At 35.9% G+C, this 13,163-nt stretch overlaps 1 protein-coding gene across 2 annotated transcripts in view; it reads left to right on the top strand.

The window, feature by feature from the left end:
• LOC149276595 (transient receptor potential cation channel subfamily M member 2-like) overlaps positions 1-13,163 on the top strand; it is a 32,882-nt gene that overhangs the window by 5,039 nt on the left and 14,680 nt on the right. For both annotated transcript variants that reach the window (XM_089503439.1, XM_089503440.1), the window contains 14 exons: positions 1,563-1,743; positions 2,131-2,297; positions 3,473-3,653; positions 3,846-3,907; positions 4,245-4,445; positions 4,864-4,966; positions 5,110-5,231; positions 6,356-6,706; positions 7,498-7,635; positions 8,365-8,494; positions 8,881-9,026; positions 10,261-10,373; positions 11,556-11,565; positions 11,812-12,015. In XM_089503439.1, the coding sequence (XP_089359565.1) occupies positions 1,563-1,743; positions 2,131-2,297; positions 3,473-3,653; positions 3,846-3,907; positions 4,245-4,445; positions 4,864-4,966; positions 5,110-5,231; positions 6,356-6,706; positions 7,498-7,635; positions 8,365-8,494; positions 8,881-9,026; positions 10,261-10,373; positions 11,556-11,565; positions 11,812-12,015 (2,109 nt within the window). The remainder of the gene's footprint in view (positions 1-1,562; positions 1,744-2,130; positions 2,298-3,472; positions 3,654-3,845; positions 3,908-4,244; positions 4,446-4,863; positions 4,967-5,109; positions 5,232-6,355; positions 6,707-7,497; positions 7,636-8,364; positions 8,495-8,880; positions 9,027-10,260; positions 10,374-11,555; positions 11,566-11,811; positions 12,016-13,163) is intronic.

Raw genomic sequence — 13,163 nt, 5'->3', positions numbered from 1 at the left:
TGGGTATGGTGTTCTTTGGGTGATGTGCAGTGTTGTTTTTGCGCCAAACTTACCTTTTGGAATTATGGCCAAAAAATTCAACCTTGGTTTCATCAGACCATAGTCATTGGGGGACTTGATGTTTGTTTTTGCAAACTTCCGCCGGGCTTGGAGGTTTTCTTTGTAAGAAAAGGCTTCCGTCTTGCCACCCTACCCAAAGCCCATTCATATGAAGAATACGGGAGATTGATGTCACATGTAGCACACAGCCAGTACTTGCCAGAAATTCCTGACCAGTTTTCTTCTCGTCTTTTCATCAATTTTGGAGGGACGTCCAGTTCTTTGTAATGTCTCGGTTGTGCCGTATTGTCTCCACTTGATGATGACTGTCTTCACTGTGTTCCATGGTATATCTAATGCTTTGGAAATTCTTTTGTACCCTTCTCCTGACTGATATCTTTCAACAATGAGATCCCTCTTATACTTTGGAAGCTCTCTGCGGACCATGGCTTCTGCTCCGAGATGCAACTAAGCAAATATCAGGTAAATCTTACTAGAACAGCTGAACTTTATTTGTGGTAAATCAGAGTCACTTTAAATGATGGTAGGTGTGTAATGACTTCTATTTAACATGAGTTTGAATGTGTTTGGTTAATTCTAAGATTTCAGCTTAACAATAAATTGGTCTCATTAAAGATGGAAAAAGTTCTGACATGATTTATTTTTGTCTCGTTCTTCAACATCACAAGAACCTGACATTTTAACAGGGGTGGGTAGACTTTTTATATCCACTGTATATCACATGTGCTTGATTCAATGATTACCTTCTCATTGTTACTGGCTTTAAGGAGGGTCAAAAATGCATGGTTCGCGGTTCAATTTTATCTCTAATTCTAACATTAAATGTATATCTCATGTACCTCTAGAATCTAAGCTTGTAAGTAGGGCCCTGTTTTCCTAATGTTTTGTAAGTAGCTCTGCGCTATATAAATAAAAGATAATAATGATAATAATGTACACATACTTAAATCAATAATCACACATGAATGCAAAACATTTAACCTCAAGTTAACATCGATAGGATGATAATGTTTATACTTATATATATATGTATATATATGTAACAATTGTACTTGTCTTGTATTAGTTTGTACCAAGGGGATCTGAAAATAATTAAACATTATTGTTAAATTAGTTTTGGATAGTCACGTTTGCTGAGATGAAACAATCACTAAATGTGAATGCAAAGTTGAATGGTTAAAGCTTGTTGCTTGACTGTGTCCTGGGAATTAAATTGTTCACTACTGAGCATTGTTTTAGCATTAATTCTTTTTTTCTCTCCATTAGTTTGCATCCCAGGTGTCTCATTGACTCAATTCAATTTTTTTTCTTGTTTATCATTTATAGTTAATGAATAACATGCCTACACTACAGGTGACTACATGACTACAATGTTTTTTAGTGATCAATGTGGTAGTCTCATTATTTTATTGAGTATGCAAACATCAGACATTTAGCCATTTCAGCTATTTCACTAATACTAGTACTAATCCTCTAATGCTTATTGATCTTTTTCCTAGCAGTATGTCCGAGTATCATCAGATACTCCATCCCATGTCCTCTACCAACTGATGACTGAGCACTGGGGTCTGGAAGTCCCCAACCTTTTGATTTCGGTAACAGGAGGTGCCAAGAACTTTCGCATGAAGATGAGATTGAGAAACATTTTCCGCAGAGGCCTAGTGAAAGTTGCTCAAACAACAGGTGACAATGGTTTCATACCGATACTGTATATAATAAACAATTTGTTCTTAAAATACACTGGAATATACCTTAAATGTTTCACTTATAAGAATGTAATTTAAATATGTTCATGTAACATACATTTTCAAGTTTTACCTTTTCCTGGTAAGTAAGATAATGTTTTTACAGATTCCATACAATTAAACAAAGGTTGTTTGATAAGCAAGGCTAAATAACTATTTGATTTTTATGACCAAATCTGAGCCTTATAAAGTGAAAGTCCTAATTTGTATATTTGTACCACGACAAAAAGTATTAATTTTATATAGTAATGAGGAATATGCTTATTTGCAGTTTGTTCATTCCCATTGCAGCTTTTCACTATTATTAACATAAATGTCTTAACAGGAGCCTGGATTATAACTGGGGGCTCTCACGCTGGTGTTATGAAACAAGTTGGTGAAGCAGTAAGAGACTTCTGCATAGGAAGCAATGGCAAGGAAAATGACATTGTCACGATTGGAATTGCTACTTGGGGAATCGTTCACAATCGTAACAGCTTGATCTCTACCACAGTAGGTCTAATATTCATGTTATACAATGTCTGTTTTGTAACTATTGGTACTAAAATAAACAGTTTGTAACTACTGGTCTTGAAGGTAACATTAAAGATAGGGATTTGACATGGAATATCTAGTGGCAACAACAGATTTTTTTTATGGGTTTTTTTGTCACATATTTGGATTCATAGATCAGGCTGGTGTCCAGGTGCAGTGATAGGGATAGACACTAGACTTGCAGACAAAACATTCTTCTCAGGTCTTGGACTAGTGACTTTGTATAGCTGTTTTAGTGTTCTTTCAAGTTTAATATTTAAAATGTACCTCCACCAGAGAAAGAAAAAACATTTTTAAATGCAGTTAAAGTCAAACCTAAAAAGGGGTAATGGTAAAGACTCAAAATAAGTCCCAGGTGTGTTGTTCAAATTAATTGACAAGCTCTTATTTCTGTCTGTTTTTGAGCCTTTGTCATTAGTTATTTTTTAGGAGATTGATCTTTAATATACTGTGTTCCAAATATAAATACATGATAAATAATTCATAAATATATTATTGTTTTCCAAAACCTTTGTAACTTTTCACATTTTTCGGGATCCGTCATGATAGACAATATACACAAAACCATTAGCAGGCACTTCAGTCATCATATGCACTTTAATAAATATGATGGCCTCTTGGTCCCTTTGCATTTTTTCGTTGACCCCTTTGCAAACGCATGGAGACATTCTACAGAATCTCCCATATGCATTTGGCCCGTTCGCCATCCCCCAGCTCAATGCCACAGTGGAGATGTGTTCGACCAAACACATGTGTCTACAGTACAGATGATATACCTATGTCCAGTCAGCTCCAGCTCAGTGAACGCTATGTCCAGGATTTTGTTCAGACCCTCATGGGTATGTATGCCAAGTGCTGCTATTGATTTCTATGGAAGCACCTTTCCCCATAGTCATACCATGGAGGAGGAGGCCATGGCTGAATCTTATAATATGTTTGTTTTTTAGCTTTAAAATATTCTGTTTTAACGTATTTGAAGCTGTATGCATATTATAGATACTTCGCACCAGTAGTACTAATAAAACAAAAAGAAGAAATTACTTGGATATTTCTTAGTATTGCTGTAAATTGCATATGCATAGTTTATAGAATCTTGGCCACATCATAACAAAATATATTCCATTCCCAAATAGGGCTCGTTTCCAGCTGAGTATCAATTGGATGAAGAGAACCAAGGAAACCTGTCTTGTCTGGATAATAATCATTCACACTTTATTCTTGTGGATGATGGAACGAATGGAAGATATGGAGTGGAAATCCTACTGAGGGCAAAACTGGAAAAGTTCATATCGGAGCAAACCAAAGAGAAAGGAGGTAAAATAAGATTCATACTGGTCACAACTTACCGTATATTCATATATATTGGAATATGTATTAAAATTAAAAACATATCTACCTACAAAAGAAAGCACGTTGGTTTTTTTCTATTTCTTGTATGTCTTGGTTTGTTCTCTACCTGCGTAATCATTATCATCATTAATAACACATTATTTTGACATCTTGAAGGAGTAGCGATCAAGATTCCGATTGTTTGTGTTGTACTGGAAGGAGGTCCTGGCACGCTTGATGTAAGTTACCCTTTATTAAAATTATATCCAATATTTAACACTCAGACTTCATGGAAATAATTTAAGCTGGTCTGATATTATGGTTGTCACATAGCTTGCGCAAGCCTTATAGACAAGCCTAATACAGAATACATTTGTGATATATAATTAGAAGCATAACAAAGTTTCCATTTGTTTTCTCTTAAAAAATATTGAAAATGTCAGTCTAGATTGTATGTACCAAAGCTGTTTATCATGATTAGTGTAACTGGTTTATAAAGGGCACTGGAAAACTAAATGATGAAATATTTGTTGGGTTACCTAAACCATCTTTGTCTCCTTCTGAACCTCCATGCAGACAATCTACAATGCAATTTGTAATAATACTCCCTGTGTAATAGTGGAAGGATCAGGGCGAGTGGCTGATGTAATTGCCCAAGTTGCTCAACTACCTGTCTCAAAAATCACAATCTCGCTTGTTCAAGAGAAGCTCCGCACTCTATTCCATGATACATTTGACACTTTTACAGAACACAAAATTGTTGAGTGGACTAAAAAGGTACTTTTTTCCCTTGATAGTTTTATTACTGCTTATTATAGATGCTTGTAGGATGTTTTACATTATGCAAGGAGGTAGACAGGTATGTTAATTTAGAGGGTGCATATATGTAAGAGAAATAAGACATGTGGTTACAGAGTTAGGAGGAAAGGTGTGGGTCTTATAGGATGTATGATATAGGATATCAATGAAGGGGAGAAATTGGAAGGAAAGTAATCAAGTGGTAGGGATTCCAATGGAGTCGCCATAATAACTACTCTCTACCACTCCTATTCACCATTTTTATGTACATTGTAGCCCCTGCCTGCCTAGATTGCTATTTAACCTGTCTACCTACTGTATTATAAATATTTTAACATTGTAAGTCCATACATTTCTATGTACTTTTTTCACCAAAATATTCTTTTTCAACCCTTAGATCCAGGACATCATGAGACACAGTCAGTTACTAACCATTTTTCAGGAAGACAAAGATGATCAGCATGACATTGATGTGGCTATCCTTCAAGCTCTGCTAAAGGGTACTGGACCTTTAAAGCATTACAGGGGTTATGTATAATGAGTAATTCTGGTGGAAAGACTTATTGTATGTTCTTTATAGAAATGTAAGTAACAGCTGTAACCCAGCAATTCAAATTGAAAAGCATTACTTGTTTTGTGGCAGCTTCTCTAAGCCATGACCAGCAAGGCCATGAGAACTGGGATCACCAACTCAAGCTGGCAGTGGCATGGAACAGGGTTGACATTGCTAGAAGTGAGATTTTTACAGATGAACATCAATGGAAGGTGAGGTTCCCAGGAATCTAATGCAAGCAACATAGTTACTGTGCTTATTATCTGTGTAATTATGTTGAAAGCGCTGTACACTACCTTAAAGTGGACCTGCTTTTCATTTTTTCTAAATCTACACTTTACAGTTCAGTACATTAAATATACCTATGTAATAGAGTTAATATTTTAAAACGTTATATATATGACCAGTTCTTGGGATTGTTTGTCCGCATTAGGGTATCTCTCCCTGTTAGGTTGATGATTCTATTTGATCTAGGCAGCCATTGCAACGGTGGTTGAAGAACAATAGCTTCATGGCAGAACAATCGATAAGATAATGCTCATTATGTTAGATATCAAGGCATTTAAAAAAAACAAGAAGCGCAAGTAATACATTTAGTTAAAAGGTATGAACAGTCAGAATTGGACCATGACTGTATAGTGACCCAATATTTTTTAATTGTCTGACCCTTTATACAATGACACTTTTCATATAAAGGCATATAAAACATGGCTATACAAGATAATTGCTTTATGCAAGATTTTTAATGAACAGAGTCTAAAATGGTTTGATTGTACAATAAACATAATCTGTGGTTTACCAATATTTTTTCATCACTTTTTCATCAAACTGGTGGTTTTTAATTGGTTGGCAAAGATGTGTGAAAGATCACACCCAAGTTTATTAAGTGTTCCACTTAACAGTTCAGAAATACAGAATATGTCTAGGTTTTATTCTGTGAAGTTATTTCGTCTTAAATTGATCTACTGCATTCCAATTAGAAAGGGTTCTATATACTGAACAACTGTAATATTTTGGGGTTATTTGTAGTAATTTTTGTGCAAAGCTGTAATAATAGTAAATTTATTGTAATTTATTTGTGGAATTGTTGAATTTACAGTATTTTATAGTGTATCGCTATGCAGATAAGAGCACTTTTTCTGAAGCTTTTTTTGTATATTTATTTATACAACATGTTATCATTGTTCATTTATTAAATTATTATTGTCTGCCAAATGTCTTTTGGGCTGTTTTATTACTAGACGAATTGGTTATACTTGTTAGCCCTTCTCTGCATATGTGTTTACAGGCACTTTTTCCATGTTGGTACAATAACTATGTTTGTATTGTTCTTTAGCCCACAGATCTTCACCCAGTTATGACGGCGGCATTGATTGGCAATAAACCTGACTTTGTAAAGCTTTTTCTGGAGCACGGAGTGCGTCTAGATGAATACGCTACTCAAGATACGCTGATTAACCTGTATAACAATACAGACCCATCTTGCTTATTTCATAGCAAGCTTGCCAAAGTTATTGAAGATGAAAGGTTTCGATTACAGACTTCAAAGAATTCAAAGCTCGGCTTGCACCACGTGTCACAGGTCTTGAGAGAACTGCTGGGTGACTTCACCAAACATCTCTATCCCAAGCCAAAGAATGCAGAAAGGCCTCGTTTATCGATTGCGGTACCACATATAAAAATAAATGTAGGCGACTAGTCTATTTCTAAGTTTTTTACATTGAATAAAAGATATAAAAATGTATTTACAAAGATGCCCAGCTTTTCATGTGGGGTAACTAGTAGCACAGACACAATTTAACTTTGTACTTTTTAATCCACCACCCCTCCATTATCCAACTATTAGTTGGAGCAGCCAAGTGCTCTTATTTAAGTCAGTGGGAGCACTTTCTGCTCGTGTGGGCAGGAGGTCTCCAAAAGACCCCTGGAACTCTTATATAAGCCATCCCGCATGCGCACTAGTAAACTGAACACATCTTCTGCAAACCAAGTACCTGGGTAGGAAGAATAGTGCTATGCATAAGGGAGATTTTTGTAAATGCCTCCTGGAAATTATTTCTCCAGCATAGCTTGTTTCCCTAAAAGTCTCATAATCAGTTAAATTGTATTCTCAAAAATACTGTATTTAGGTGGGTTTTAACAAATTATAAACAATATTTCTATTTATCTATATCTATATATATATATATATATATATATATATATCTATATATAGATATATATATATATATAGATATATAATATTTATAGTTTAAAATGTTGAAAATTAATATTTAGCTATGGCTTATCAATATGAAAGATGTTTACCTGTTGCACCCTGATGCATGTGCAGGTATAAAAAAAACAATATAACTGCTATGCTGGTTCAGCCTTATTGTTATTATTCTTTTACTTCAAAGAAAGGTGAACCATTAACATCCATAGTCATTATTCATAGTCTTTGAATGCTACAATAAATTCTGTTATGCTTTTTTTTAGGTGCAAGGAGTTACACTCCGATCTTTCCACAAGCGTTCTCAAGGTAGAGGATCTTGTACAATGGATCCGGTCAGAGATCTTTTTATTTGGGCTATCGTGCAGAACCGGAAGGAACTAGCTGAAATTATATGGTTTCAGGTGAGACTGTAATTCTAATGTGGATCAAACGGTGGTGTCATCATCTATACAAACATAAGATCTATATCCTCAGAGAGGGCAGCTGGGCCCAATTTATTCTAACAATGTTAGAAATTTCACATATCTGGATCCGGTGTAGCACAGTGATTCAGTGTACAGCTTTAATGATAGTGTTTACTCTTTATGACTTGTGTAACTGCATTGGTTCTATTGAAGAAGGTCGCTATCCAATGTGCATTATTATTTTCAGAGAGTTTTCTAATCCAGGTAGCTATTTTTCGGCCACTAGGAGTGGCTAAAAGATGGCTTTTATGGGCTATAAGCAAAATAGCTTAAGGGGCCAATGGCTAACCCCTGTGATATTACATAAACTGGGGAATACCTATAGGCTTTATACTGAGTCACAATCCTAAAGGGCTTCCTCTTTCATCTTCCAAGACCAAAAGAGGCTGTAAGAAGTTGCCTAATCTGTTGAAATAGTAGCAAACCTTTAATGATAAAATGGAAACTTCCAAGCTTGACGATGCCTGATTTACAAAGCTTTTATAGATAGAATAGCGAACCTTACATGCAACCATTTAAAATATGATATTGTATATAATCCATTTTGTAAGTTCTTAACCTGTTTTTAGCTTGCCTGTGGTGGTGGCTAACCCTTTCCATTATTAAATACTTGTTCAAAATGTCATATAAATACAGTGGATCGTAATGCAGTCTGTTTTCTTACAGGGTTATGACTGTATAGCAGCAGCACTGGGATCCAGTAAGATTCTAAAAGAACTTTCAAAAGAAGAGGAAGATACTGACACATCTGAAGAAATGTTGGCCCTTGCCGACGAATATGAACAAAAAGCCATAGGTAATAAACAATATTAATATTAAAGAATATAGAAATATAGGCAGTGATTGAAGATAAGAACTATTCTGACCATTTTTTTTCTTGCTTTGAAAACTTTAAACCTTTTTCCATTTTCTAGTATACTTAATGTAAATTTTAACCCTCTGTTCTGTTCTTCATTGAATCACCAGGTAAGCTGAATGAGACAAACATTTTATTATTTTATGGTACAGTCTTGAATGTTCTTATGCCTACCAACTTAATTGAGATGTCAAAAGAATCATAGGCATATGATAAATAATAATAAACAAATCATAGATATAATTTCATATTGAGGATTCTAATATTCCATGCAGCTGTAATGTGGCTTTCATAGTTTATAAATGAGCATTTCTCCTCTGATTAAGGGGTGTTCACTGAGTGTTACAGAAAAGATGAAGAGCGTGCACTTAAACTTCTAATTCGTGTTTCTGAAGCTTGGGGGAAAACTACTTGTTTAAAATTAGCCTTGGAAGCAAAAGATATGAAATTTGTATCTCATGGAGGAGTACAGGTATTTCCCACTTCAAGTGCACTTATTGCATGTTATTTTAGTGTGCATGTGCAGCATTATAATCATAAATTATGAATAGTTATTTATAATTAATAAATTGTTTTGAGAGCTACTATCAAATTATATATTTTTTAAAATTCTATTTCTCAAAGCTAGCTCATTTAAAAGAGATACATACAATACATCTCCTGGCTCCCGCACATGGGGTGAGCTACCTGTTGGTGACCCCTAATGTTGACTAATTTATAGGGATGCACCGAGATATCGGTGACCAAAACATATCGACTGAATAATTAGCCCCCAGGGCTGTCTTTAATGCGGGGGCCCTGCTGCGCACACTGTGCGAGTAACATCTCTTGTTCTGCCCAGGGAAGCAGGAACCCAGCGGAGTCACGTGAATTTACGTCACATGACTCTGCTCCGTTCCTGCTGCCCCGGGACAACAGAAGTTGTTCGCACAGAGTGCGAGCAACGCAGAGGGAAGCAGCAGTCCCTGTGGAAATCTGCAAGCGGCATCAGGAAATCTGCAGTTCAGCTGAGGGGGTGGGGGAGGATGTATGAATGAGTATGTGTGATTGAGGAAATAAATGAGTATCTGTGAATGACTAGTATCTGTGAATGAGTAAATTAATTAATATCTGTGAATGGCAGAATGAATGAGTATCTGTGAATGAGTATATGAATGAGTGAATGAATATTTGTGAATGAGTAAATTAATGAATATGTGTGTGATAACATGGATGTGTAAGGGGGGAGCATGGGACAGGGAGGCTGTAAGTGATCTGCAGACCCCATCTTGCAGGGCCACATTTTATCTGTGCTGACAGCATGAATACACAAGGGAGGCAGCTAGCTGGGGCCATTACATAAATCAATACAAAAATGAGGGGGAGGCTGGGAACATAAATATACATAGTGCTGGTTGGGGGCCTCAACACAAAATGGAGGGGTCAACAAAGCTGTGTGGAAAATCCTTTTTTTTAAGGTGTGTGGGGTCATTTCCGATTTCGGCCAAGTGCATCCTGAATTTTCATTTCGGTGCTTCCCTACTAATTTACAGATACAGGTCTGAGCATCTTCACTACTAAGTGCCAGGCTATGATATCATCATTATATTCTGAAACTCCATCTCTTAAATGCATGCATTATCGGGTACTGCATACTATGGAGGCTGTGCCAGCGCTGCACTGTATTGGTCAGATGGGTCTAACAGAGTATTTGGCTGTTTCTAAAGGCATTTCTCACCAGAGTTTGGTTTGGAGAGCTGTGTGTCGATAATGGGCTGTGGAGAGTGGTACTTTGTATGCTATTCTTCCCTCTTCTCTATACCCGTCTAATAACTTTCAGGTAAGTTTGTAGATCTCTGTAGTCTCTATTTTATTTTTCTACAAATGCCAGCTGCTTTCTTTTTTTTTTTTCTAAAAGAAAAATACACAGTCCCCAAACACCCATTAATTATATATATATACTACAAGTATTGTAACTCTTAGATTACTGCTTTAAACACATTTTTAATTATCAAAAGCAATGAATAGTTTACAGGGGTGCGCCTTTTATACAATAAAATAAAGGGTAGTCTTTGGCATGAGTCTTTTGTAGAAAAGGTATATATCAGGCAGTTCCTATACTCAATGTTCCCAACGCAGCCAGAAAAAGAGATGGCTAGGTGTGTCGGATTCTGCTTATACTTTATCTCCTAGAAATAATGCTTCACATCAATCTTCTTTAATTAGGTGCTGTTTTTGCTTTGGTGGATTATCTACAAACTGTGATTATTTTTTCTTCACAGAAAAGATGAGGAGGTACTTCAGATCCAACCTCTTCAAAGGGAAAACCTAACAGACCTGTTTTCTGTGGAATCTGTACAAAATGAGACTGGAAAAAGTAGATCTACATCAAATTAAGTATTTTTGTTTGTCTCTTAATTATATAATTATGTGTCAGGGATTATCTTTATGTCCTCTATATTTCTGCCCCAGTAAATCCAGTTTAAAATAGTCCCTTAGAGCAGTAACAAATTACCTTATCAAATATGGACAATATTTTGAAACAGGTATTAAAGCAGCTTCAGCTCTGTTTACCTAATATAGATGGTAAGTAGAAAGCTTTAGGCGGCTGCCCCTGGAAAATTGCCATGTACTATCTTCCTGGTAGCCATGTCTTCATATCTTGCCAAACAGGCCTTGAGTGGCAACGTGGCACACCAGGCAAATTTCCCGGTCTGGTTTGCTAGTGGCCAACAGTGCCACACAGTAACCTGGGGTAGCAGAGCAGGTGAAGAGTCGCACGGTACATGGGCCTTAAAAAGCCAGGACTGCCTTGTCCGGCCCTGCTGCAAAATACCAGAGCTGAGTGGAAAGTGTTAGTTTGTGTGGAAGTTACTGCAGAAACCTCATATTTTCTCTGCCTTCCATTTTTGTAAAGGTGTGGAAAATGCTATTTTCTGCCATTTTTGCATATGGCCAAAGTTTTTACCTAGTCTTGTGGTTCCTTACAAGTTCACTTTATATAAGTTAATTTACTGTGGAGAGAAGCAAGAGTTTCTCTACAACAAAACTCAAAAATACACGCAAAATGTTTTTGGTGATTTATATTTTGATGTAATTCCTTATACCTGGATACTTGATGAATAATTTCAGTAGGTGTGATAAGACAATTGGAGTACAAACCAATATTTTACAACAATATTTCCATTATTATTACTACTGGTAGTATTTATTAGTATTATTGTTAGTATTAATATTCTTACAGGACCCAGAAAACCACTCCTTGTGTGACTAAGAAGAAAAAATCTATGACTTTCACCGAGCGTTTCCAAGCTTTCTTCATGGCCCCAATCGTTATATTCCACTTGAACATCTTGTCATACTTTGGCTTCCTCTTGCTTTTTGCATATGTTCTCATGATTGATTTCCAACCAACTCCATCTTGGAGGGAACATGTAATTTACTTCTGGTTGTTTTCCCTTGTCTGTGAGGAAATAAGACAGGTATGATAATTGTAGGATCACAGTAGATAACATATTCACAAGTAGTAACACAATAAAAACTTTGGTTAAAACAAACAAACATATAAACTGTATACCTATTAGTCAGTGTTGGTGATTCTTGTTATTGTCCATTTTAATTTCTGTTCTCTATTGGGTTTACAGTACTTTTTGTCCTGTGTGTTTGCTGTGCAACAGTGTTTTGTGAAATACAGGTTGTCCTCATCCTACATCAACTCAAGTTGCATCTTAAGATACTTTACAGTACCCATTCTTTTTTATATTGGCTTATTCATGTTACAACAATATATTGTTCCAACTTCATTACATTACACTTATTGTTCTGTAGCGTATTACAATACAGTGACAGTGAACATCAATGATACGTTTAAAATTTGCAATATGCAATTTGACAATAAGATAACACGTTAAGATATACATCAAGAAGATGAAGAGGCCCTGTTCTTGTAATCCTTGCTTTTTAGCCTAACTTGATGTAAGTATGAGGATGACCTGTATGTTTTCATTTATGTTGTAGAGATATGTGCATTTCAACATATTTTATACATCTCCAAAGATTCCCTAACCATTATTATTATTTTTTATATAGCGCCATCATATTCCTTAGCGCTGTGCAATGGGTAGACAAGACATAACAAGGAGTATATAACATAACACTTTGACTTACAGAAACAGTTGAGTAGGGCCCTGGTCAAAGAGCTTACAATCTAGGTAGTTGGGTGAATCATACCGAACTGGGTCTGTCACCACAAAATATATCAGATGTAGGTTTTTAGAATTTAATCTTTTAATGTATTGCCTCTGACTATGTGTTTTAAGAAGTCACTTTCTTAGAGAGTGTCTGCTTTTGTCTGCCTGCTGTATGCGTCACTCTATATCCTTTTCTCCTCCTTTATATTACTTTTAGGTTTTATTTTTTTCTGTTATTTTTTATATGTGACTCCCTTCTGTGTTTCAAAGTCATTGTCAGAGAGGAGACCCATGCAATAAGTGGTGCAACACACTAAAACAGAGTAGTTAAATTATGTTTGTATAGATGTACCTCGATTTCCTTTTGACAGTATGTTTGGTCAGTTTTTGGCACGACTGGCCAGTTTTTTAATATTCTATTTTTGCAATAGTGCTAGGTA

The sequence above is a fragment of the Sceloporus occidentalis genome, unplaced genomic scaffold, assembly GCF_023333645.1.
Source record: "Sceloporus occidentalis isolate IW3139 unplaced genomic scaffold, rSceOcc1.0.p SCAF_233, whole genome shotgun sequence".
Taxonomy (NCBI): domain Eukaryota; kingdom Metazoa; phylum Chordata; class Lepidosauria; order Squamata; family Phrynosomatidae; genus Sceloporus; species Sceloporus occidentalis.
This window is presented reverse-complemented; position numbering and strand designations above follow the sequence as displayed.